The 27,584-nt window shown below is 42.6% G+C and overlaps 4 protein-coding genes across 6 annotated transcripts; all 4 read right to left on the reverse strand.

The window, feature by feature from the left end:
• Positions 1-6,892: 6,892 nt before the first annotated feature.
• On the reverse strand, positions 6,893-9,355 carry LOC135882073 (protocadherin gamma-B5-like). The gene has a single exon (XM_065408839.1). It carries the CDS (start codon positions 9,353-9,355, stop codon positions 6,893-6,895), a length of 2,463 nt encoding a protein of 820 aa, XP_065264911.1.
• Positions 9,356-10,786: 1,431 nt separating this feature from the next.
• LOC135882076 (protocadherin gamma-A4-like) lies at positions 10,787-13,503 on the reverse strand. Of its 2 annotated transcripts, XM_065408842.1 has the most exons (2): positions 13,467-13,503; positions 10,787-13,182 (listed from the first exon to the last, which is right to left on the reverse strand). In XM_065408842.1, the coding sequence occupies exons 1-2, from the start codon at positions 13,501-13,503 to the stop codon at positions 10,787-10,789; spliced, it is 2,433 nt and encodes an 810-aa protein (XP_065264914.1). The 2 variants fall into 2 exon arrangements, with proteins under 2 accessions (XP_065264914.1, XP_065264915.1); XM_065408843.1 differs by lacking the exon at positions 13,467-13,503 and having other exon boundaries at positions 10,787-13,216.
• A 1,983-nt stretch (positions 13,504-15,486) lies between these two features.
• On the reverse strand, positions 15,487-17,964 carry LOC135882072 (protocadherin gamma-B5-like). Its single transcript, XM_065408838.1, has one exon. The coding sequence runs from the start codon at positions 17,962-17,964 to the stop codon at positions 15,487-15,489; it is 2,478 nt and encodes an 825-aa protein (XP_065264910.1).
• Positions 17,965-20,379: 2,415 nt separating this feature from the next.
• Positions 20,380-26,919, reverse strand: LOC135882074 (protocadherin gamma-A4-like). 2 transcript variants are annotated; one of them, XM_065408841.1, is made up of 2 exons: positions 26,885-26,919; positions 20,380-22,771 (listed from the first exon to the last, which is right to left on the reverse strand). In XM_065408841.1, the coding sequence occupies exons 1-2, from the start codon at positions 26,917-26,919 to the stop codon at positions 20,380-20,382; spliced, it is 2,427 nt and encodes an 808-aa protein (XP_065264913.1). The 2 variants fall into 2 exon arrangements, with proteins under 2 accessions (XP_065264913.1, XP_065264912.1); XM_065408840.1 differs by lacking the exon at positions 26,885-26,919 and having other exon boundaries at positions 20,380-22,812.
• Between the last annotated feature and the right edge of the window lie 665 nt (positions 26,920-27,584).

The raw sequence follows: 27,584 nt of genomic DNA on the forward strand, positions 1-27,584 counted from the left end.
TCTTATGAAGGCGCCGGTGCAGCTGTAGTGATTATTGTGGGTTATTCTGTATAGCTAAAAGTCATATTGTAATTGTATAGAAGAGAATGAAACCATTATCAAGTACAAAAATATGAATCTCTGTATAGAAACGTAGATGTCAACTCGACATTGCCTTTTGTGTATGTATGTGTGCACCTATCGGTCTGTGAATATTGTAAGCCTAATCCTTCTTTAACTTTTCTTTCACGTTGTTAGTAGTATGTATGCGTGCGCGCACACATATGTCATAAACAGGTAAAAGAGCTTTTCAGCATTTACAATGACTTCGTTTAAATAATCATATCCCCTGCGAACACACACATGGGTGAGATCCAGATAAGGATAGTTCTATCAAGTTTGACAAAAAGCAGTAGAAACCTAGAATGACAAGAGCCGTTGTGGGTTCTAAACCGCTGCCTAAACTTTTGAATAGAACCATTCTTAGAGTTTAGAGCCTTTAGTTTGTCTTTTTCTTTCAAAGTAATCTGCCTCCTCAGAAGAGAGTGTTTCTAAAATAACTAAGAAAAGTTTCTATTCTCCTACACTTTAATGTAATTATACAGTAGGCCATATTCTCCCATAGAACCTCACTAAAGAACGTAGTAAAAAGTTCCCAGAAGCTCTCTCAGGTTTACAAAATATAGGGCATCTCAGAAAAGGCAAAAATGTTTCCCTTAAACCTCTGTATTCAAAAGTTTTCTTAGGATGTAAAGCTAAAGTAAGTCTGTCAAATATTCCTACACCAATGAGACGTAAATCTAGCTACAACTACATGCCTACTAGACTGAAGAAATTTAAATAGCCATTTGATCACTATTAATACATTTACTATGGAAACATAATTTGTCTTAGCTAAACGTTACTAAGATGTTTTAGAATCTAATTTATAATGCTAACAATGCCACGAAAAACACATCAGTATAATCTGTCACACATATTTATCAATCTGTCAAGGCTCAAATTTAGGACAAAAGAAAATTACTATTGTAGGAAACCTAAAATGATGTCAAAACTGTCCCTTCATCATAAATATATATTTATATAACCTAATGTAATTTTTATGAATTTTCAACGTCTATGCCTTTCAGTTATGAAAGTTTGCAAAAACCCTGTTTGGACTGAAATAAACTGGGTTGCAGAATAACATTGTACAGACCTCTGTTATAAAATATTCATTTTACTTTGCACTAAATATGTATAGTCGCTAGAAATCAATGTTTCCAAAAATATACACGAATTTCCACTTGTTTGTAATATTTCAGGCAATTAAAACTCTCCAGTATCTCTGATTAAATAAACTACCAGATTTGCAACAAACGTATATTTCATAGGAATTGGTAAAAGGGAATTAGGAGATCTCCTTTCTATGGAACAATAATGGACTTAGATGTATCTATCGACCAAATGTTCAGTTGACTAGTGTGACGTTGGCAGACCAGGTGCCAGCTTATGCCAGAGCCCCAGGCCAATTCACTTGTGTATTAGTATAGATCAATGTAATTGTAAAATGTATAAGGGTGTATTTGGAATTTAAACTTCTTGAAAACTAGTGGGATGTTACTTGCATTGTTTTCTCTTATATGTATCCCAATGTAGTAGCAAACATTACATTGTGGATACCCCTGTAACTAAATAACCCATCAAATGAGCCATCAAACAAGCAAGAAGCCTTGTGAAATGCAAATGAAGAACTGTAACAAAAAACCTGCTAATATCAAAGCAAGTGGTCATTGTGTGTGAGGATCAGAGGTCAAAGACTCAAAATGGATTCCTCACTCTCCCTCATCAAAGGAAAAGCCCACATGTGTAGTGACACTGTCAACTTGTTTTCTGTGAGAAGAAGCTCTAAGTATGGATTCAAGGAAAGAGCTTTCATGTCTGGACTGTTTGGACTCTTAGAGGGAAGTGTACCAGATGCAAAGCAGAGATCCCCAGAGACAATCTAGGAACCCTGAAAAGACTTTGGGAAAACTGGCAGTTTAGTACATCACTGCCACCTAGGGTGACCAGATGTCCTGATTCGATAAAATCGGGACTGTCCCAATATCGAGCAGTTTGTCCCGCGTCCCGACCGAAGTACGGCCGGGACGCCATTTGTCCCAATATTTTGTTTTGGGTGGTTTGTTTTTTTTTCCTTGTTGGTTAGACGGCAGTGACAGGCAGGGGGGAGCGCCTTTTCAATTGTTACACTCACCCGGGTCTCGGCGGCACTTTGGCGGTGGGTCTTTCAGTCGCCAATGGTCTTCGGCGACATTTCGGCGGTGGGTACTTCCTTCTTTGGTGGCAAGCTTTATTACCCACCGCCGAAATGCCGCCGAAGACCGTCAGCAACTGAAGGACCCTCCGCCTAAGTGCCGCCGAAGACTCGGACGGGTGAGTGTAACAATTGAAAAGGCACTTCCCCTGCGGCGGTCCCGATATTTTTGAATTCTCATCTGGTCACCCTACTGCCACCATTTGGAGTTCCAAACAGTGACTCACTTGTAGATATATTTTACCTGCTTTAACTGCTTAATAACTCTTATTTCCTTTTCTTAGCTAATAAACTTTTAGTTCGTTTACTACAGAATTGGCTGCTAGCACTATCTTTGGTGTAAAATCTAGAGTACCAATTGATGTGAAGTAAGTAACTTGTCTCCTGGGACTGGGAGCAACCTGATGTAGTGTGATTTTTGGTTTCATTTGATTTGTGATTTTATCACAAAGTCCAGTTTGTCAGGATGACAAGATAGACTGGAGAGTCTGAGAGGACTTTCTGTGACTCTATGATAAGACTGGTATTGTGATCCAGGAGTTCACATTTGTTACTGGCTTGGTGAAATCTAATTATAGAACACATCACCAGTTTGGGGTGTCTGCCCTGCTTTTGACAGTCTGCCCTGACATAGGAGCTCACAGTTCCTGTGCCGGTGTGGATGTGGTGCTCCTGATTCTCCTTCACTGAATATCTGTGTTTTAATTCTGTCTTTGGCTGAATGTTACCGGTAATGTTGATAGTTAAACCAAAGCTAAATTCATTCCTTGAATATTGTTCTTTACTGTTCAGTCCAGATCCCTTGAGTGCAATGCTTAATTTGTAATAAAAGAGGTGCTGGGGCTCAAGCAATCTTTTTACTTTCATAACTGTCCTAGCAATCCCAGAGGTGCCGGGACTCAGTCCTGGCAAGCCCTGGCACAAATTAAACACTGGGTGAGTGTGAATCTGATGTCTGTGTTCTGTGCTGCTTAACAGCCAGGCTGGGCTGGTTGTATCTCTGATCACGTTTCTCTCCCTGATTGGTGAACAGTGGTGCTCAGAGTCTCAATCAATAGCTGCCGAACCTCCATGCTGGAGTTTTTGACAAGTACTTTCATTTGAGAGTTAACATTATAAATATACTGTTTTCTAATTATTATGTACATAAGTCTGAAGTATTCCCAAGGAATAAAATATGTGTTTGTAGGACTGATTATTACTTATGGTTTAATTTTGTTTATTTTGTTTGCTTGACTATGAATTACAAATACATAACATGGTCCAGAATTATCATATATACAGTTGAATTTGAGATTTTATATATATATATATATGTTTCTCAAATTCAACTCTCCTCTGTGCATTTCACTCTTACGATGCATTGTGCAATTGCTAAATACTTATATCTTTGTAGTAAACTTATACCTGACTTGTACATCAGTAGATGTACTATTTCACATTTTTGTATTATTTGATTTGTTCATTTTTGTCATTTAAGTCCATTCTTGCACTGTGGATTAAATATGAATAAAGGACTCAGGAGTGCTATCTATACATTGGCTTTATCTATTCAGTGATAAAATAATTTTTACTCTAATATTTATCAGTATGGTAGTCGTCATACAAAGTTTTATAGTATCTAGAACAATGGAGAGCTATTGGAAATGCTACTGAAGAATGCTACTTCAAGGGGAATATATATTCCAATAATGCAAACATTTAAAATATAAAATCACACATATGGGACACACGCATACTAGTAACATCAATGTGATCAATTGCTGAGACATATGGTGAGTAAAATCACATAATACTACAGCTTGTCGTATACTTTTGAACACTCTGAGCACTAATACACCTATTCCATGGCAAAAAACATCTAATATTATAAACATTTGAGAAGCTAACACAAAATCGCTATTTTAAAACTACCAACCAGACAAGTACATGTTTCCCTTTTCCCCTCCAAAGTGGTATATGACCTTTCTCACATAAAAAAATCAAAGAAATAAACTACAATAAAAACACTGGCCCCTGGGCCCATAGTAGTCAATAGCCAGTGAGACTAGGAAGAGTCTACTTCTTGCAGGCTAGAAATAGAAGCACTGTCTGTTGCTGTTGAAAAGGAGTTATAGCATTCCAGTGGTACCCAGTACTTGCTTCTATCTTGGGAAAGTGTAGAAAAACTGGTTCTTAAAAACATTACTCATGCCACGTCCAGTAGGCCTCAACTGAACACTGATAAATGCTTAGCTGGAAATCAGTCTGGCTCACCTTTGTATTAGTATTGTTAAAACAGGTATTAGATTTATAAAAATGTGTTTAGTGTTTAGACTTTATTAAATGCTTGTAAATTGCTGCATGCATTAATCTCATTTATAATCTCTGTACCCCATGTTATAAAGTAATATTAAAGTGTTTGCTCTGTAACTGTATAAGTGCTTGCTCTGAAACTGTAAACCCACACAGTCAGGAGAGAAGCAAGTGTGAAATACTAGTTTACCAGAGGAGATGTTAGCTCCTTCCCAACAAAAGAAGGCCTATAAACACCAGACAAACCACTGTGGAACATCAGAGGACAAAAGACTTTGTTGATTTGTTGCTCCTCCCACACAGGCACTAAGAGCAGACATGCATGTGGACTCCTCCAATCAGTTTGAACTCTGGGGGAAGGGCATAAAGACCTCTGACAAGAAGAAACTGAATCTCTTTGCAGCTTGGACTTTGGGAGGGCAAGATTTCTAAGAATAAGCAAGGGATCCACAGCTGCTTAGCCAAGGTTAGCCCTAAAGGACATATAGAGCTTCCATATTAGAGCAGCTTCTATCACCTTATGAAACCTAAGACTGTAACTCATTTGTCAGTGCATGTTTATTTGCTTTAATCTTGTAAATAACTCTCTAATTTCTTTTTCTTAATAAAATTTAATACATCTGTTTAATAAATCTTTAGTTAATTTATTGTAGGCCTGGCCACAAGTGCTGTCTGCAGTGTAAGGATCCAAGGTGCCATTGATCTGGGGTAAGTGATTGGTCCTTTGGGACTGGGAGTAACCTGAATATTGTTATGATTTTTGGGGTAAGGGACTATCAGAGAGGTAAGCTTACCTAGGTAGCAAGACAGACTAGAGTACCCCTGGGGACTGTCTGTGACTCCATGTTCAAACTGTAATAATGCTTGAGGAGCTTACACTTGTTATTTGGTTGGTGAAATCTAACACAGAACTCACAACCAGTTAGGAGTTTTTGCCCTGCATCTTAACAGCCTGTCCTGTGGTTGGTACTCAGGCCTTTGAGCCACTCCAGACTGCTTAAAAATTATACATTTACTTTTATACACAAAGACTTTTTAAATGCATCATTTAAAGGTTAAACGGGTCTGGATTCACACCCCTACTGAACAGTTGGACTGATGATAACTAAGGAAACCTAACTTGAACGGGCAGTTACAAAGAAAAAAAGTCCCATTAATTTTTTTAAAACTCTGTACATTACTTGTAAAACAAATGTCCCCCTTGTAAGATATAGACATAGACAGATTACAGGAAGAGGTGTAACAGTTTTATCATAACTTCCTTTGAATGACCCGCATAACGCTCTAATAGCTTTGCCACTGTTGAGTAATTCAGCCACCACAAACTTATGCCAATAAAACTTTTATATCACACCACAAAATCATGTTACATAAGGAACACCTAAGGGGTGGGTCATCAGTGGAACAATAGAATCTTTATATGTTTGTGTCTATATTAACTAATCAGGTTCCTATCAAACTCTTAGCAAAAATTGCTGCAAGAGAAGCAGTTTAATCGGTTTTTTTTTACATCTTTATCTTACAGTTGTTCCCATTGTGCATCAGCTCCTCCCCAGTAAAATGGGTAAAATAAAGCTACTCTAAAATGCAGGACTATTGTGGAAACAACTTATTAGTGTTTCAGAGACGCCAATTGTGTGCACCACAGAACAGTCTAAAAACCACTACGGTTCAATTTCACAATGACCTCCTACACTTCTTAAAGATGAAAAGAGTTACTTTAAAATCTTCAAACAAAGATGAATATGAAATTATAAGTTCACCAGCTCACCTCCGCAGCAGTCTGCGTCTCTCAGCATGTAAACTACTAGATCCATTGCCCATAAATACCATTCCAGAACTTTCACCGCACAGAATATTATCTGCTACCTGGACATTTGGTTTCAGGAAAGTGAGATCATTCTTCCTGGCATCTGAGGATAAACAGCTGGTAGGAATAAGCTATCGGATCAGAGGGAAGGGTACAGGATGCGAGGGGTGTTATCATTCTGATCCAGAATAAACACCCTGACGGCGACCCTGCTGAGAGGCGGGGACCCGCCATCTTGGGCCTTCAGTTGCATTTCAAACTACCAGAATTGCTCATAGTCGAAGCAGCGCTCCACATAGGATTTGAGTTTTATCTTGTGCTCAATCGCAGAATTCCTCTCTGATATGAACAAGTCATTTATCCCCATTGTGGCGAGCCTTATCCTTAACATGGGGATAACTTTCGCTGTCATGCACCTGAGAACAAATTCTGAGACCGCAAATACTATGGCAATGGCGCAAAAGAAAAGCCTAAACACATTAAGGCAGTATTTCACAATGACTGCGTACTCTCTATAAAGATAGCAATGAGGCATCAAAACAGAAACTTACCTCCCCAGCAGTCTCCGTCCCACCATGTAAGCTGCTAGCTCCATTGCCCATAAACACCGTCCCTGAGCTGTCACTGCACAGAATATTCCCGTCCATCTGCACATTCGATTTCAGGAAAGTGAAATCATTCTTCCTGGCGTCTGAGGACAAACACAGCTGATAGGAATAAGGCAAAGTCCCATCTTCATAGTTGGGTGGGAACATAGAGCCGGTCTTGGAATAAGGCTCAGGACCAAAACACTGAAGTAATTTGGGTTTCCTTGACGTTCTCAGTTTCATAACAATGGCCAGTATCACTGTCAAGAGGAACAAAAATGAGATCAAGGCTAAAGCCAGCACCAAATACAACTGTAAATCAGACTGAGATGCCGAGTCACCCGATTGGTCGCTCATTTCTGGAAGAGCCTCTTGGAAATTCTCAGCAAACACCAGGTTGAGAGTCACTGTGGCGGAGAGAGGCGGCTGCCCGTTATCCTTCACCAGGGTGACCAGCCTGTGCTTCAGAACATCCCTGTCCGCAAAGGCGTGGGCAGTCCGGATCTCCCCGGTATGCAACCCCATGCTGAAGAGCGTCGGTTCCGTGACCTGGAGCAGATGGTAGGAGAGCCAGGCATTGTGTCCTGAGTCAGCATCCACCGCCACCACCTTAGTCACCAGATAACCTGCCTCGGCCGAGCGAGGGACCATCTCGAACAAGGCGGAGCCATCGGCTCCGAGAGAAGGGTACAGGATGCGAGGGGCGTTATCATTCTGATCCAGAATAAACACCCTGACGGTGACATTGCTGCTGAGAGGCGGGGATCCGCCGTCTTGGGCCTTCACTTGCACTTCAAACTCCCGGAATTGCTCGTAGTCGAAGGAGCGCTGCGCATAGATAGCTCCGGTCTGGGAGTTAATGGAGATGTAGGACGAGAGAGGCAGCTCCTGGAGGTTGCTGCTCAGGATGGAGTAAGTGAGTTGGGAGTTCCGGTCCAGATCCCGGTCTGAGGCTTTTACACTGAAAATAGAGCCCCCCGAGGGATTGTTCTCTGGCACATAGGCGGTGTAGGAAGGTTTCTCAAAGACAGGGGCGTTGTCATTGATATCCGAGATCTGCAACAGGATGGTTTTCTGGGTGGAGAGGGGGGGAGAGCCGTTGTCTGTGGCGGTGATTGTGATATTGTACTCCGGGGTCCTTTCCCTGTCCAGGGTACTGTCTGTGAGGAGCTTGTAGTAATTATTAGAAGACGACATTGTAGTAAACGGAAAATCATCCAGTAAATGGCATGAGACATTTCCATTATCTCCAAAATCTAGATCATTAACACTGATCAGAGCTATCACTGTCCCAGGTACTGAATCTTCTGGGACAGGACTGGACACAGATGTGAATGTCACTTCGGGGGCATTGTCGTTCTCATCAATAACTGCTATTTCCACTTTGCAGTGTGTCACTAGTCCGCCTCCATCCTTTGCTTCTACTGCCATGCGATAATCACGTGTCTCCTCAAAGTCCAAGGGCTCCTTTACTGTGATTTTTCCATTTTCTGAGTCCAGGCTGAATTTCTGAAGGGTCTTTTCTGATACCTTGTTAATAATGTAGCTGATCTGAGCATTTGAACCTTCATCGTTGTCGGTGGCTTTAACCTGAAGAACTAAGGAGCCCGTCGGTGCATTTTCCCTCAGGCGGACTTTGTAGAGCTCCTGTGTGAAGATGGGGGGGTTGTCATTGGCGTCGGTGACATTAATCCATATCTGGGCGGTCCCAGTTCTCTGCGGCTCTCCCCCATCCACAGCCGTGAGGATCAAGTGAAGGCTGCTCTGGCTTTCCCGGTCCAGTGATTTTTGCAGCACTAAATCTGCATATTTATTTCCATCCTGGCTCTCTTTGACTTCCAGGATAAAATACTGATTGGGGCTCAACTGATAACTCTGTAGAGAGTTCATCCCAACGTCAGGATCTTCAGCATATTCAAGGAGAAATCGAGCCCCTGGCAAACTGGATTCACTGATTTGTAGATCGATGCTGTCTTTTAAGAAAAGCGGGGCATTATCGTTAATGTCCTGGATCGCGACATTTATGTGGAAAACATTCAAGGGATTTTCCAGCACAGTTTCGAAATTTATGACGCAGAGTTGAGATGTCCCGCATATCTCTTCCCGGTCTATCCTGTCATTCACATAGACGTTGCCACTTTCCCCATTCACGCTGAAGTATTGCTTTTTAGCTCCAGAGACAACACGGAGTTTCCGGTTGGGCAGTTCTCTCACACTCAGCCCCAAATCTTTGGCGAGATTCCCCACAAGGGAACCTTTGGCCATTTCCTCGGGAATCGAATAACGAATCTGCTCCGAGACCGCCCGGCAGAACAAAGACAAGAAGAAGGGAAACAGCAGTACTTGCCGTGTCACTGCCCAGCCCGGCTCTCTATGCCTGATTTCCATCCCAGTGCCCGTCAGAATTCCTCTCTTCTTCCTGTTTCTTTTTCTTTGTTTTCATTACATTAGAAAGGATGGAATCAGCGGTAACGTATCGCAGCCAGAGCCCGGATTGCCTGTTGATTATGCGTACAGAGAGCTCTGAGGATGTTCCCCTTTCTCAGGCAGAGTGTGAAGGCTATGCTCTCTCCGATCTGCGCTGTGTGACGGAGCAATCGCCCTGCAGGAGGTTCGGAGCAATCGCCCTGCAGGAGGTTCGGATGGATCTCCGACTCCAGCCCTGGCTCCGCATTGGCCAACAGCGGCACTCCGAGTCTCAACGGGAGAACTGCAATAGCAGCGATCTTATTCAGGTGCTGGTACAGCTCATGTGACTACCATGGGAGGTTTTCTTTTCTGCTTACAATGTATTCTATATGTACAGCATTTAAAAAATGATTGTCCCTAACTGTAAACAAGTGAATCACAGAATAGATGTAAACAATAAAAATAAATAAAAATAAAAATAGCCGTAAATGCTATTTGCATATGCACACGCGTATCTATCCATCTGTGGATAGTGCCAGGCCTTAGTTTTCTGTGCCATATGTATGCATGTGATGGGTCTGATTCTTTAATTATATATTTGTATGTATGTGTGTATGTATATATGAATATGAATAATGACAAGAACTTTCCAACATTTATAACAATTTCTATTTAAAGAATCACATCTACCACATACCTGAAATACACCCAAAGATACTTACCTATTGTTGGACACAAGACAATATTTTTAATACGAGAATGACATGAGCGGCCGCAGGCTCTAAACCTCAAAGAAAACTTCTGAGCGAAACAATGCTCTTACACTTGGAGCCTTATTGTCCTTTTTAGATTCATTTTTTCTTCAAAAAAATCTGCCCACTCACAGAAAGTATTTCTAAATCAACTAAGGAAAGGTTCCAGTCTCATAAACTGAACTGTAAGTACGCACTAGACAAAGTTCTCCTATAGAACTGCCCTAAGGAAATACAGTAAAAGGTTGCCAGTCATACCCTCACGTGTCTCAAATTTCAAGCATCTCTGGGAAGTTAAAATTAGTTCTAATAAAGCCGTGTGCTCAAAATCTATCCTATGATGCAATGAAAAAAAATCTTGAAATATCCCTACACCAATAACAGATAAATTTAATTATAATTATAGGTACAGTTCACCAAAAATAGACAAAGGTAGTGCCAGGTTTTATATCAATCGCTATTTCATCGGAATTGATTTAGAATCTCTCTTCTTTATAGCTCGGTACAAACATTAGTGTACACACACACACATTTTATTTATATGTACTGACCAAATACTCCGCTGGTTATAATACCACCTAATCTAATTCCAAATGAATTACAAGTGCCTTTACTGGTTCCACACATGTATTTAGACCATAAAACAGCGCCAAAAATATTAGCTCACCTGAACCGAGGTCTGATCCCCATTACTAATGTTTAATTCTTCAGTAACTAGAATAGGATCCTTTATCTCACAAGTCTGATCACTAGTCACTGTATTTGCATAGTTTGATTTGGGAAAGTTGAACTGGCTCTTTCTGGAGTCCGCGGTTAGAGAAACCTCATGTGAGTAGGAGTGAAGAAAAGATCTGACTCCATCGAGCCCCACAAACTGCGAGACGGGAACTCCACTGAAAGTCACACTCGAGGAGTCAAACAGCTGCGAGTTTCTCCACCTGCGGAGCCTCAGGGCCAGTAACACTATGATAAAGGTAAAGAACAAGCAGGAAACGGAAGCCACAGCGATCACCAAATACAAGGTGAGGCTGGACTGGGGGTCTACAGGAGCTGAGAGGCTGCTTAAATCGGAGAGGATGTCGGGGATGCTGTCAGCCACCACCACCGTGACAGTGACCGTGGAAGAGAGAGGGGGCTGCCCGTTGTCCTTCACTAAAACCACCAGACTTTGCTTGAGCACATCTTTGTCTACAAAGTAGCGCGCTGTCCTGATCTCGCCGCTGTGGAGTCCCACACAGAAGAGCCCCGGCTCTGTAGCCTTCAGCAGCTGGTAGGAAAGCCAGGCGTTCTGCCCGGAGTCTGCATCCACCGCCACCACCTTAGTGACCAGGTAACCCGGCTCGGAGGAGCGAGGGGCCAACTCCACTCCCGTGGAGCCATCGGTGGGAAAGGAGGGGTGTAAGATGTGCGGGCTGTTGTCATTCTGATCCAGTATAAAGAGAGTGACAGAGACATTACTGCTGAGAGGTGAGGAACCCCCATCCTGAGCCTGCACTTGGAACCGAATCTCCCGGAACTGTTCGTAATCGAAGGAGCTCAGAGCGTAGAGAGCCCCAGTCTCGGAGTTAATTGAGATGGAGGAGGACAAAGGCACTTCGCTTCTGTCTCCTTCAATAATGGAGTAAGTGACTCTGGCATTTTCCCCCCAGTCGGGGTCATTCGCCTTCAGGGAGAAAACGGAGGCTCCTCTCGGGTTATTCTCCGTGATGTAGGCCGTGTAGGATGTTTTATCGAAGAAGGGGGTGTTGTCGTTCGTGTCTAAAATCCAGAGTGGGATCGTGGTCGCTGTAGAAAGAGGAGGAGTCCCATTGTCCGTGGCGGTCACTGTGATGTTGTATGCTGCCACCTGCTCCCTGTCCAGGGCTCGGTCTGTCACCAGACTGTAATAATTATCGAAGGGTTTCTTCAGCTGGAAGGGGAGGTTGCTGGTTATGGAGCACGTGACTTCCCCGTTCTCTGCGGAGTCTAGATCTTGCACATTTAAAAGGGCGATCACAGTCCCGGGGGGAGAGTCCTCGGGGATCGAGCTGATGAGAGACCTGAGAGCGATTTCGGGAGCATTGTCATTCACATCGCTAACAACGATTACAATTTTGGATCTGTCAAAAAGGCCTCCGCCGTCATGAGCTTGTACCTCAATTTCATATAATGCAGCTTCCTCAAAGTCCAGATTTCCCACAATAGTTACATCTCCCGTGTTCGAATCCAGTTGAAGTTTTTTGGAAGCTTTGTCTGTGATTTTTTGGAAAGAGTATTTCACCTCTTTGTTGACTCCTTCATCCAGGTCAGTGGCTTTTACTGTAACAACCGTGGAACCTTCAGGCACATTTTCCCAAACGCTCACTTTGTAGACAGGCTGGCTAAAAACTGGGGCATTGTCATTAGAATCGAGAACAATAACGCGGATTTGCGCAGTGCCGGATCTGACTGGATCTCCCCCGTCTGTGGCTGTGAGGATTAGATTGTGAACGGCTTGTTCTTCCCGGTCTAGAGACTTTTCCAGCACCAGTTCAGCGTATTTTATTCCATCAGATCGCGTTTCTACATCCAGTAAGAAATGCCTGTTACTGCTGAGTTGGTAGCTCTGGATGGAATTTAGTCCCATATCCGGGTCCTCTGCCTGACGCACAGAAAACCGTGATCCTGGCGCTGTTGTTTCACTGATTTTTAAATCTAATTCTTCTGACTGGAAGCTGGGAGCATTATCATTAATATCTGTGATTTCAACTTCGACCGGAAAAAGATTCATTTTATCCTCCACTATAACCTCACAATTTAACAGACACATTTCCATCCCACCACAGATTTCTTCTCTGTCTATCCTTTCCGTGACGTATAAATGGCCGCTCTTAAAATTCAAAGCAAAATACTGTGTCCTACCTCTGGAAACAATGCGAAGGGCGCGGTCTGAGAGCTGCTCTACATCCAGCCCCAGATCCTTTGCGATGTTCCCCACGGAAGATCCTTTCTGCATTTCCTCAGGAATCGAATAGCGAATCTGCCCAGAAACTGCTTCCGAAACGGCAATCAATATAATGCAGAATAGGACGCGAGCTGTACAGTGCCGGAGCTTTTGTGCATGAGCCATTTCCTTGCTGATGTAGCGCCGCCGATTCTCTGTCAGGGAATGTCTCTGTTTGGATTTTATCTTTGGTCAAATATTTCCGAAGATATTGGGTATCAAATCAGGAGCCAATTTCAGCCAGTATCGTCCATTAATGCTTAGCCCAGAGTCTGATCTGTGTGTTCTGTGCTGTGTAACAGCGGGGCTGGGCTGGCTGGATCTCTCTTCGCGTTTCTCTCCCTGATTGGTGAACAGCGGCGCTCTGAGTCTCAACCAATTACTGCAGTAGCTCTGCGCTGGAGTGTGTACATTGGTATTTATATTTGACATTTAATCTTTTAAAATATGCTACGTTCTGTTTTGTAGGTAAATAGGGGAGTCCAATATATCCCCAGAAAACAAATAAATTGTTGTCGGAGGCGAATCTGACTTTATTTCTTATACAGAGTTACTGATATATATTTGTAATTTTAATATGTTTTCTATGAATTACACATACATCGATTTTGCCAGAGTTATTCCTCTCTTTTTATATGTGGCACTTCAATCTAACTGTGAATTTTATGAGAATTTCTCTCACTAACTGTATAGTTGTAATATACTGATTTCCTCGTTTCGTAACCTTATACCTGACTTGTACATCTGTCGCATTAAATAATATTTTGTTCACATTTCAGATATTTTGACTCAGTCAAATTTGTCATTAATTCACTATATTCATTATCAGCTCATTTGATGACATAGAAATATAGGAGCCATACGAGCGCTATCTTTGGGTAGGCTCGTCAAAAGGGTGATACAAAAATTGTACAATAAAGTTTCACATTCAGTTTTATAATAGCTATTACAATAGGAGGCTGTTACCTTCCTGGAAAAACTGCCACAAGAGGAATATATATAAAGTCAAAATACGAAAGGATACACGAGTGCATGTATGTACACAGCCAAAACACATACACAGACACGTATATATGTGATGTTAATATCAATTTGATAAATTGCAGAGCAATATGATTAATAAAATCACATGATTCTTCAATTTCTCATGCATATTTGACCACTTCAGCTGCACCCTGGCCACTATTGCACCCCCTCCAGGAAATTTTCTAACATTCCAAACCGCTAAAATGCTTCAATAATCTGAAAATTTGAACTATACACTTTCCAGGGAAATTATGGACTATGCGCCTTCCCCTACCTTGAAATATTTAAACTGTTCCGAGACTCATGGTAGCTAATATTCAGTTCAGTCATAACTCAGGGACAGTTGGGTCCATATCTCTAGATCCTGGAGGGCTATAAGTAGATCTACCCTATTGCAAAGGAGTTTAACATTCTCAGTGGACTCAGCACTTGCTTAGGAGGGCTCTGGAAAGTGCAGAGAGCCGTCCCCCAAAAATGCCAGTTAAATGTATAAAAAGGCTTTTAAATATCATTTTACGAATATTTATGGCTCCCTATGATCCCCTGAATATTTGGATTCACGGTAGCTAAGAGAACTTGGTGTGACAAGTGCAGATAAAGACAGAAAAATAGCCCTATAATAGTTTTTAATCGCTCAGATATTTGTAAAACACTTTCCTCCACGTAAATGATGTGCCATATCCAGAACACATTATGGTAATGTATTAAGGTTATATCATCACTCATGTAAGCTGACCTGCAAAATTTCCTCATCGCTCTCCCACTGGTGAATAACAAAGTCATAACAAAAAAACGTAGCTTTATATGATACCATATCCAAATATCATGCTATAAAATTCACAAGAAAGAGGCAAGACATTGGCCAAACCATAAGCGCACTTTCTATAATTGCGATTATAACAACTTCAAAACTTTTGGCACTTTAAACTTATGACACTTTTAACAAAGAACAGTTCAAAAGAAGCATATTGAAGAGTATTAATTAAAATTTACATAATAAAATTAAAAGGCTGTCCTATTTTTCTCTGTCGTTAGCAGAAGCACATCATACTGGCGAGCAGGTATATAATCTCGCTGAATAATGCACTTATTTAATTTAAATATTTTCAAATGAGACAAAATATGCTCGTTGGAAAGAGCGAATGGATTTGCAGTTAAGCAACTGTATAGGGCCTTAGAACATTTGAGTTTTATCTTGTGCTCAATCGCAGAATTCCTCTCTGACATGCCTACGTCACTTATCCCCATTGTGGTGAGCCTTATCCTTAAAATGGGGATAACTTTCGCTGTCATGCACCTGAGAACAAATTCTGAGACCGCAAATACTATGGCAATGGCGCAAAAGAAAAGCCTAGACACATTAAGGCATTTCACAATGACTGCATACTCTCTATAAAGATAGCACATGAGGCATCAAAACAGAAACTCACCTCCCCAGCAGTCTCCGTCCCACCATGTAAGCTGCTAGTTCCATTGCCCATGAATACCGTCCCTGAGCTGTCACTGCACAGAATATTCCCGTCCATCTGCACATTCGATTTCAGGAAAGTGAAATCATTCTTCCTGGCGTCTGAGGACAAACACAGCTGGTAGGAATAAGGCAAAGTCCCATCTTCATAGTTGGGTGGAAACACCGAGCCAGTCTTGGAATAAGGCTCAGGACCAAAACACTGAAGTAGTTTGGGTTTCCTTGACGTTTTCAATTTCATCACAATGGCCAGTATCACTGTCAGGAAGAACAAAAATGAGATCAGGGCTAAAGCCAGCACCAAGTAAAACTGTAAATCAGACTGAGGTGCCGAGTCACCCGATTGGTCGCTCATTTCCGGAAGAGCCTCTTGGAAGTTCTCGGCAAACACCAGGTTGAGAGTCACTGTGGCGGAGAGAGGCGGCTGCCCGTTATCCTTCACCAGGGTGACCAGCCTGTGCTTCACAGCATCTCTGTCCGCAAAGGCGCGGGCTGTCCGGATCTCCCCGGTGTGCAGCCCCATGCTGAAGAGCGCCGGTTCCGTGGCCTGGAGCAGGTGGTAGGAGAGCCAAGCATTGTGTCCTGAGTCAGCATCCACCGCCACCACCTTAGTCACCAGATAACCTGCCTCGGCCGAGCGAGGGACCATCTCGAACAAGGCAGAGCCATCGGCTCCGAGGGAAGGGTACAGGATGCGAGGGGCGTTATCATTCTGATCCAGAATAAACACCCTGACGGTGACATTGCTGCTGAGAGGCGGGGATCCGCCGTCTTGGGCCTTCATTTGCACTTCAAACTCCCGGAATTGCTCGTAGTCGAAGGAGCGCTGCGCATAGATAGCTCCGGTCTGGGAGTTAATGGAGATGTAGGAGGAGAGAGGCAGCTCCTGGAGGTTGCTGCTCAGGATGGAGTAAGTGAGTCGGGCGTTCCGGTCCAGATCCCGGTCTGAGGCTTTTACACTGAAAATAGAGACCCCCGAGGGATTGTTCTCTGGCACATAGGCGGTGTAGGAAGGTTTCTCAAAGACAGGGGCGTTGTCATTGATATCCGAGATCTGCACCAGGATGGTTTTCTGGGTGGAGAGGGGGGGAGAGCCGTTGTCTGTGGCGGTGATTGTGATATTGTACTCCGGGGTCTTTTCCCTGTCCAGAGAAGATTCCGAGACGATTTTATAATAATTGCGAGAAGAGGACACTATTGTAAATGGCAGACTCTTTGGAATGTAACAGGTGACCTGTCCGTTTTCTCCGGTATCTCGGTCATGGGCTTTGATCAGAGCTATCACTGTCCCGCGCACTGAGTCTTCCGGTATTTGGCTGGACACGGATGTTAATGTCACTTCCGGGGCGTTGTCGTTCTCGTCAAATATTTCTATTTGAATTTTGCAGTGAGCAGTTTGTCCACCCCCATCCCTGGCTTCCACTTCTAGCATGTATGTGTTTGTTTCTTCAAAATCCAAATACTCTCTATTTGTAATTCTTCCGTTCTCGGGATCTAAATGAAATACTGTACGAGCATTTTCCTTCGCGTTGCTGAATGAGTATGTGATTTGGGCATGTACCCCTTCATCCTTATCCGTGGCTTTCACCTGAAGCACGAAGGAGCCCCGAGGTAGGTTTTCCCTCAGACTGACTTTGTAGATCTCCTCAGTAAATTCGGGAGGATTGTCATTGGCATCAGTGACATTAACCCTAATTTGAGCCGTCCCGGATTTGACTGGATCTCCGCCATCCACGGCCGTCAGGATCAAGTGATGGGAACTTTGTTTTTCCCGATCCAAAGATTTTTCCAGCACTAATTCTGGGTATTTATTTCCATCCGTGCTCTCCTTCACAGCCAGGGTAAAATGCGGGCTCTTGCTGAGCTGGTAACTCTGTACTGAGTTGATCCCTGTATCTGGATCTTGCGCTTGTCGGAGGGGCAATCGCGTACCCGGTACTGCTAACTCAGTGATTTCTAATCCGATGTTACTCTTGATGAACCGCGGGGCATTATCATTAATGTCCTGGATTGCTACATTCACATGGAAAGCATTTAAAGGATTTTCCACCACCGTTTCGAGTGTCAGGACACAAAGGGGTGTCTCCCCGCATATCTCCTCCCGGTCTATCCTGCCATTCACATACAGGTTGCCATTTTCCCCATTCACACTGAAGTATTGCTTTTCCGAACTGACACGGAGCTTCCGCTGCTGCAGTTCTCTGATATTTAATCCCAAATCCTTGGCGAGATTCCCCACAAGGGAACCTTTGGCCATTTCCTCAGGTATGGAATAACGAATCTGCTCCGAGACCGCCCGGCAGAACAAAGAGAATAAGAAGGGAAACAACAGTACTTGCCGTGTGACTGCCCGGCTCGGCTCTCGGCGCCTGATTTCCATCCCGGTCTCTGTCAGATTTGCTCTCTCCTTTCCTTGTTTGTTTTGGTTACATCTGTTGTTTACTATCCCATCTGGGCAAAGGAATCCGCGGCAGAGGGGTAAACGTTCCCGTATTGTGTTTTCTAACGGCCGTGCCCTTTTCTTAGCCAGACTGTGAAGGTCTCTCTGCTGTTTCCTCTGCGATCTGCGCTTTGTGACGGAGCAATCACACTGCAGGAGGCTCGGATGGATCTCCGGCTCCAGCCCTGGCTCCGCATTGGCCAACAGCGGCACTCCGAGTCTCAGCCCTAGAACTGCAATAGCAGCAATCTTATCAAAGCGCCGGTGCAGCTGTACTCACAATCATTCATGGAGGTTTTCTTGTTTTGTTTTGTGTTTTGTTCTTCTAATTTGCGTGTAAATGCAAAACATGTAGTATAGTAAAAACATTGCCGTGAATATAAACATCTGTGTTTCCTAATATAAGTATAAAAGTAAAGTCTAAATGCTTTTTGAATACAGATAGAAACAAAGACAGATATAGATATGTGTGTGTGTCTATTTATTGATAGTGTAAAACTTAAAAATCTTGAGATTTCTTTGCCTTTGTTTGCATATATGTTTGCGTGTATGTGTGGGTGTACGTCTTGGTGTGTGTCAGTGTAATGAATATGTACAAGAACAACAATTTCTATGTAATAACCACATCCTCCGCAAACACTCCTATGGGTGAGATTCTGCTAAGCACAGTTCCAAAGCGTTTGACAGAAAACAATAGTTTTAAAACCCAATAGCACGAGTGATTGCGGGTTCAGAATATAAATCTAAACTCCCGAGCAAAACTATTTTCGTGGTTAGCCCTTATTGTCACTTTTAGGTTATCTTTCCTTCGAAAGTAATCTGCCCACTCACAATACAATGGTTGTTTCTAAAAAGTACTAAGAAAATTTCTCTTGAGTTGAACTATAATGAAAAACCAGGTGCTTTTCTCTCGTAGAACCGCGCTAAAGAACACTTTAATAGTTTTCCAGAAAGTCCAAAAACTAAACATGAATGGAAAACTTAAATAAATCCTAGAGAGCCAATGTATTCAAAGTCTTCCCAGTGATACAAAGACAAAGGAGACCGTCAAATAACGTAAGTATAATCACGTGCCCACTATTCAAACATATTTGAGTTAGCCTTTCTCTGATTGCTTTAAACAATGTGCTATGGAAACATATATTACTATTTTAATAAAAAAAATACAATAAATGTTAGAATCTTTTCTGTTATTGGACTAACTTCTGTTGGTAAAAGATACAAGCTTTGGAGTTTACCAAGAAGAGTTCGGTGTAATCTCGAATGCTTGTCTTTCTCACCAACGGAAGTTGGTCCAATAAAAGACAATACTTAACCCATCTTGTCTATCTAATATACTGGAGCCAACTCGGCTACAACACCACATAGAGAATCTTTTCTGTGCCAACTACATGCTATAAAAACATATTACTGTAATGTGTCATCAATTTCTCTCAAATTCTCAAGGCTCAAATATAAGACAAAAGAACATTATTGTTGCAGAAAATTTAAAATAATGTTGAAATAGTCCAGGGATCGGCAACCTTTGGCACGCGGCCCGCCAGGGCTGCGGGAAGCGGCAGCCAGCACATCCCTCAGCCGGCGCAGCTTCCCGCAGCCCCCTTTGGCCCGGAGCAGCGAACCGCGGCCAGTGGGAGCCGCGATCTGCCGAACCTGCCCGGCCTGCCAGGGTGCTTACCCTGGCGGGCCGCAAAGGTTGCGGACCCCTGAAATAGTCTCTTCTTCTTAATCAAACATTTACATAACTTTAGCTTCATGATTATGCATTTTTACCCTGCATTATTTGCAATACGGAAAGTCAGATGAAATCATATTTGGAGTTAAATACACTGGTTTATAAAAATAATTTAATATTGAGAACTGTGCTGTCACTGAAATATTTTGCCCTTCAGTAACATTCTTATTCTCTCTGAAAATCTATGTTTCTGAAAATATAGGAAAATTCCCTTACTTTGTAATATCTCACGTAAGGTAACGTATATAGTATCACAGATTAAAGGCAGATTCAAGTTTTGAACAAATCACCGTTTCATGAGAACTTCAAAAGGGAACTAGGAAATCTGTTTTCTAAATGGGTTCACAATGTAAATATTATTACACAAAATATATTTATATATACATAGCCGTCCAATACTCTGAGGACAACATTGACTCCAAACTCAATTCCGAATAGCATGCCAGAGTCTGGTTCGGATGATCAAAGCTTTAAAAGAAAAACATCTAGTATAACCGAGACTCTCTCTCCCCCCAGATTCTCTCTAATACAGGCCCCCAAATACTTGATGCACTCAGTAATTCTCTAGCGATTAACAGCTAGCTATATTTACAAATATAAATCACAAGATTAAGCAGATATTAGCTGACCTGAATGGACGTCTGATCCATGTTACTGTCTAACTCTTCAGTAATTAGAATAGGATCCTTTATCTCACAAGAGTGCTGACTAGTCAGAGTATTTGAATAGTTTGATTTGGGAAAGTTGAATGGGCTCTTTCTGGAGTCCGTGGTGAGAGAATCCTCATGTGAGTAGGAGTGAAGAAAAGCTCTGACTCCATCGAGCCCCACAAACTGCGAGACGGGAACTCCACTGAAAGTCACACTCGAGGAGTCAAAGAGCTGCGAGTTTCTCCACCTGCGGAGCCTCAAGGCCAGTAACACTATGATAAAGGTAAAGAACAAGCAGGAAACGGAAGCCACAGCGATCACCAAATACAAGGTGAGGCTGGACTGGGGGTCTGCAGGAGCTGAGAGGCTGCTTAAATCGGAGAGGATTTCGGGGATGCTGTCAGCCACCATCACCGTGACAGTGACCGTGGCAGAGAGAGGGGTCTGCCCGTTGTCCTTCACTAAAACCACCAGACTTTGCTTGAGGGCATCTCTGTCTACAAAGTAGCGCGCTGTCCTGATCTCGCCGCTGTGGAGTCCTACAGAGAAGAGCCCCGGCTCTGTAGCCTTCAGCAGCTGGTAGGAAAGCCAGGCGTTCTGCCCGGAGTCTGCATCCACCGCCACCACCTTAGTGACCAGGTAACCCGGCTCGGAGGAGCGAGGGGCCAACTCCACTCCCGTGGAGCCATCGGTGGGAAAGGAGGGGTGTAAGATGTGCGGGCTGTTGTCATTCTGATCCAGTATAAAGAGAGTGACGGAGACATTACTGCTGAGAGGTGGGGAACCCCCATCCTGAGCCTGCACTTGGAACCGAATCTTCCGGAACTGTTCGTAATCGAAGGAGCGCAGAGCGTAGAGAGCCCCAGTCTCGGAGTTAATGGAGATGGAGGAGGAGAGCGGAGTTTCCTGGACCTGACCGTCGGTAACAGAGTAAGTGACTCTGGCGTTCTCCCCTTCGTCGGGGTCATTGGCCTTCAGGGAGAAAACGGAGGCTCCTCTCGGGTTATTCTCCGTGACGTAGGCCGCGTAGGACGTTTTATCGAAGAAAGGGGCGTTGTCGTTCGTGTCTAAAATCCGGAGTGGGATCGTGGTGGTTGTAGAAAGAGGAGGAGTCCCATTGTCCGTGGCGGTCACTGTGATGTTGTATGCTGCCACCTGCTCCCTGTCCAGGGCTCGGTCTGTCACCAGACTGTAATAATTATCCAACGATTTCCTCAGCTGGAAGGGGAGGTTGCTGGGTACGGAGCACGTGACCTTCCCGTTCTCTCCAGAATCTAGATCTTGCACATTTAAAAGGGCGATCACAGTCCCGGGGAGAGAGTCCTCAGGGATCGAGTTGGCGAGAGATGTGATTGTTAATTCTGGAGAGTTGTCATTGTCATCGCTAACAACGATCACAATTCTGGATCTGTCGAAAAGGCCTCCCCCGTCATGGGCTTGCACCTCGATTTCATATAACGCAGCTTCTTCAAAGTCCAAGTTCCCCACGACTATTAATTCTCCCGTCCTTGAATCCAAGTGGAATATCTGTGAAGCTTCATTAGTTATCTTTCTGATTGAGTATTTTACCTCTTGGTGTATTCCTTCATCGGGATCAGTCGCTTTCACTGTCACCATCGTGGACCCCGCAGGCATATTTTCTAAAACATTAACTTTATAGACCGTCTGACTGAAAACTGGTGCATTGTCATTAGCATCGAGAACAATAACACTGATTTGCGCAGTGCCGGACCTGACTGGATCTCCCCCGTCAGTGGCTGTGAGGATTAGATCATGAACAGCTTGTTCTTCGCGGTCCAGAGACTTTTCCATCACCAGTTCTGCATATTTAACTCCATCTGATCCGGTTTGCACGTCCAGGGAGAAATGCCTATTACTGCTGAGGTGGTAGCTCTGGAGAGAATTTATCCCTAAATCTGGGTCTTGCGCCTCCTGCAGGGGATACCGCGATCCCGGTGCCGTTATCTCGCTGATTTTTACTTCCAATTCTCCCGCCTGGAAGTTGGGAGCATTGTCATTAATATCTGTGATTTCAACTTCAACTCTATAAAGCTTCATTTTTTCTTCAACAATAATCTCAAAAGTTAACAGACACTTCTCGATCCGGCCACAGATTTGCTCTCTGTCTATTCTTTCCGTTGTGATTAAATGGCCGCTCTTAACATTTAAAGCAAAATATTGCGTCCTACCTTTTGATACAACGCGGACTCCGCGGTCTGAGAGCTCCTTTATATCCAGCCCCAGATCCTTTGCGATATTCCCCACAATGGAGCCTTTCTGCATTTCCTCGGGAATGGAGTAGCGAGTCTGCCCAGAAACTGCCTCCCAAACGGTAACCAACATAAAGCAGAACAGGGCTCGCCTTTTGCAGTGCTGGCGCCTTTGAGTTTCTGCCAATCTCATGCTGATGTGGACACGCCGCTGATTCTATGTCAAGAAACGTATCTTGTTTCTGTATTTGACCCCCTGATTCCGGTAACGTTGATAGTTAAACCAGAGTCAGTTTCAGCGAATATCTGCCTTTGCAATGTTCAGTCCAGACCCATTGAATGTGCTTCTGATCTGTCAGCGTTCAGTGCTGTGTAACTGCAGTGCTGGACTGGCTGGATCTGTCGTCGCGTTTCTCTCCCTTACTGGTGAACAGCGGCTCTCAGAGTCTCAACCAATAACTGCAGAATCTCCTTGGTGGAATTTTTAACGGTATTTTCACTGGATGGTTAACGCTGTAAATATGATGTTTTCTCATTATTATGTACGTATTCGTCTGAGATACACACAAGGAATAATAATTTTTGTTGTACTGAATCTGACTTTATTAGTTATAAGGATTTAGTGATTGAATTTTGTTTAAATTTACTATGCTTGATTATGAACTACAGATACATAACTTTGTCCAGAGTTATGCATATTGTAAGTGTATATGGATATGTTTCTCCAATCTGTTTCGCCTCTCTGCATTCGACCCTGGTGGTGCGTTGTGCAATTGCTGAATGCTAACATCTTTGTAGTAATCTTATATCTGATTTTTACATCGCTAGATGTATTTCAATTTTTTTCTATATCTGACTTGTTCATTTTTGTCGCTCAAGCCAATATATTCAGTTACTGCACTATGGATCAAGTATTAATAAACGATTCAGGAGCGCTGTCAATGAGTTGGCTATATCTATTCTGTGATATACAATAATTTGTACTCCATATATTTACCAGTCTGGCAATTTTCATATTGAGTTTTATAATATTTAAGACAATGGGAGGTTATTGCAAATGGTGCTAAAAGAATGCTACTTTAAGAAGCATATATATTCCAATAATGCACACATTTCAAATATCAAATCACATAAACACAACACACAGGTAGTAGTCATACAATGTGGTCAATTGCAGAGACAGATGGTGAGGAAAATCACGTGATTTTATCGTTGGTTATACACCTTTGAACGCTCTGCCCACTAATGCACCTCTTCCAGGATAGCGTTTAATATTATAAACCTATGAGCAGCTTAAAAACGGTATTTTAAAACTATCAAAGAGGCAAAGAAATATTTCCTTTCCCCCTCTACAGTGGTATATGTCCTTATCGTCCACAAAAATAAAATAAAAACACGGGACCTAGACCCATGGTAGTCAATAGTCAGTCATACACCAATACTACTTTGAAGAACCCATATCTTGAATTGCAAGAAATAGGAGCACTGTCTGTGCTGCAGAAAAGGAGTCATAACATTCCAGTGGTACTCAGTACTTGCTTCTAGTTTTGGAAAGAGTAGAGAAACTAGCCCTTAAATATTACATATTCACATTTATATACAAAGACTTTTAAAAAGATATTATCTAACTGTTTAAGGCATCACATGACCACTGAACATTTGGACTCATAGTAACTAAGGGAGCCTGGCTTGACAGAGGCAGGTAAAGAGAAAAAAATAGGCCCAACAAAATTTTTAACAAATTTTCCCCTTATAAGATATGTGGCATGGACAGTTACAGGAAGAGGTGTTTTAATGGTTTTATCATCACTTCTTTGGAATGACACACATAACTCTCTAATGGCCTTGCCACTGTTGCGTAAAGTGGCCATCACAAACATATGCAGATAAAACCTTCATATCACACCATAACTTCATGTTATATAGGTGATATGTAAGAGGTGAGAAACTGGTGGAATAATAATAATCTCTTTATATATTTGTAACTAACCTGGTTCCTTTTGAACTTTAAAAAAATTGGTTAAAACTATAGTAAAGAACAGAATTATCAGACACATAGATGAACATGATACATTTGGGAAGAGTCAAAAGGGCTTTTGTAAGGGGAAATTATTCCTCACCAATCTATTCGAATTATTTAAAGATGTCAACAAACATGTGGACAAGCATGATTCAGCTAATACAGTCTACTTGGACTTTTAGAAAGCCTTTGACAAAGTCCCACACCAAAGACTCTTAAGCAAAGTAAGCAGTCTTGGGATAAGAGGAAAGGCCCTCTCTTGGCTCAGCAACTGTTTCAAAGATAGGAAACAAAGGGTAGAAATAAAGGTCAGTTTTCAGAATGTAGAAAAGTAAATAGTGGGGTCTCCCAAGAATCTGTACTGGGATAAGTGCTGTTCATAGGGTGACCAGATGTCCCGATTTTATAGGGACAGTCCTGATATTTAGGACTTTTTCTTATATAGGCACCTATTACCCCTCCTCCCCCACCCATGTCCTGATTTTTCACATTTGCTATCTGGTCACCCTAGCTGTTCAACCTATTCATAAATTATTTGGAAAAGGGGTAAACCATTTGCAGAGGCTATAAAATTCCTAAAGGCAGTTAAATCCAAAGCTAACTATGAAGAGCTACCAATGGATCTCATAAAACTGGGTGATGGGGCAACAAAATGGCAGATGAAATTCAATGTTGATAAATGCAAAGTAATGCACATTGGAAAAAATAATCCCTACTATACATACAAAATGATGGGATCTAAATTAGCTTTTACCATTCAAGAAAGAGATCTTGGCATCGTCATGGACAGTTTTCTTAAAACTGCAGCCAATTAGTTCCTTTTAGCATCCATTTATCATTGTGCTATTTGCCATTTCATACATAATCAATGTAGGCTAAATAGACTGAAATTGTAGGACTGCAGAAGCATAAGACTGCAAGTATTTAGGAATGATGACTGTGTATTAGGTAAAAACAGTGAGGAGTCCTTGTGGCACTTTAGAGACTAACAAGTTTATTTGGGCATAAGCTTTTGTGGGCTATAACCCAGTTCATCAGATGCATGGAGTGAAAAAAAGTAGGCAAGTATAAATATATAGCAGATGAAAAGATGGGAGTTGCCTTACCAAGTGGGGGGTCAGTGCTAACGAGGCCAATTTAATTAGGGTGGATGTGGCCTATTCCCAACAGTTGACAAGAAGGTGTGAATATCAACACAGGGGAAATTATTTTTTGTAGTGATCCAGCCACTCCCAGTCTTTATTCAGGCCTAATTTGATGGTGTCAAGTTTGCAAATTAATTCCAGTTCTGCAGTTTCTCCTTGAAGTCTGTTTTTTAAGGGTTTTTTTTGAAGAATGGCCACTTTTAAGTCTGTTATTGAGTGTCCAGGGAGATTGAAGTGCTCTCCTACTGGTTTTTGACTATTACAATTCTTGATGTCTGATTTGTGTCCATTTATTCTTTTGCATAGAGACTGTCCAGTTTGGCCAATGTACATGACAGAGGGGCATTGCTGGCATATGATGGCATATATCACATTGGTAGATGTGCAGGTGAACAAGCCCCTGATGGTGTGACTGATGTGGTTAGGTCCTATGATGGTGTTCCTTGAATAGATATGCAGACAGAGTTGGCAACAGGGTTTGTTGCAGGGATTGGTTCCTGGGTTAGTGTTTTTGTTGTGTGGTGTGTAGTTGCTGGTGCGTATTTGTTTCAGGTTGGGGGACTGTCTGTAAGCGAGGACTGGCCTTTCTTCCAAGGTCTGTGAGAGTGAGGGATTGTCCTTCAGGATAGGTTGTAGATCCTTGATGATGTGCTGGAGAGGTTTTAGATGAGGGCTGTAGGTGATGGCTAGTGCATTCTGTTACTTTCTTTGCTGGGCCCGTCCTGTAGTAGGTGACTTCTGGGTACCCTTCTGGCTCTGTCAATCTGTTTCTTCAGTTCCCCAGGTGGATATTGTAGTTTTAAGAACGCTTGATAGAGATCCTGTAGGTGTTTGTCTCTGTCTGAGGGATTGGCACAAATGCGGTTGTATCGTAGGGCTTGGCTGTAGACAATGGATCGTATAATGTGGTCTGGATGAAAGCTGGAGGCATGTAGATAAGTATAGCGGTCAGTAGGTTTCTGGTATAGGATGGTGTTTATGTGACCATCCCTTATTTGCACTGTAGTGTCCAGGAAGTGGATCTCTTGTGTGGACTGGTCCAGGCTGAGGTTGATGGTGGGGTGGAAATTGTTGAAATCCTGATAGAATTACTCAAGGGCCTCCTTCCCATGGGTCCAGAAGATGAAGATGTCATCAATGTAGCGCAAGTAGAATAGGGGCACTAGGGGACGAGAGCTGAGGAAACATTGTTCTAAGTCAGCCATAAAAATGTTGGCCAACGAAAGCTTATGCCCAAATTAATTTGTTAGTCTCTAAGGTGCCACAAGGACTCCTCGTTGTTTTTGCTGATACAGACTAACACGGCTACCCTTCTGAAACCTGTGTATTAGATATATAAGTAAAACATGGCTGGAATGCAAGGGTTACAGGCTGAGGCCTGTAACATTTTAGTTTAGCCATACTAGGCCTTGATCTTAAGAATGCTTGACATGAGTGGGGGACATAGGAATAACCCTATGCCAGTCAGGTTAAGAGATTACTGTGAAAGATATGCTAATAGGTAATGTTACAGAAAACTAGATTGCAATAAACCACAATGAACTGTGCAAGATCACGAGACACCTGATTGTAATATTATGGAATGTCCTATCCTGACCACAGGGTACATGTTGTGCATAGATACTAATGAGAATAAGAGGAACTAAGAAACAATCTATGAAAAACTTGACACCCCAATATTCATGAGCTGTGGAAGTACAGATAAAGAAAAGAAGTATATGTATATGCATAAGGTGTTATGCACGGTCAGAAAAACAATACAAAAGAGGTTCACTGGTTGAGAAAAAGTGGGATGACCCC

The sequence above is a fragment of the Emys orbicularis genome, chromosome 8 (assembly GCF_028017835.1).
Source record: "Emys orbicularis isolate rEmyOrb1 chromosome 8, rEmyOrb1.hap1, whole genome shotgun sequence".
In the NCBI taxonomy this organism is placed as follows: domain Eukaryota; kingdom Metazoa; phylum Chordata; order Testudines; family Emydidae; genus Emys; species Emys orbicularis.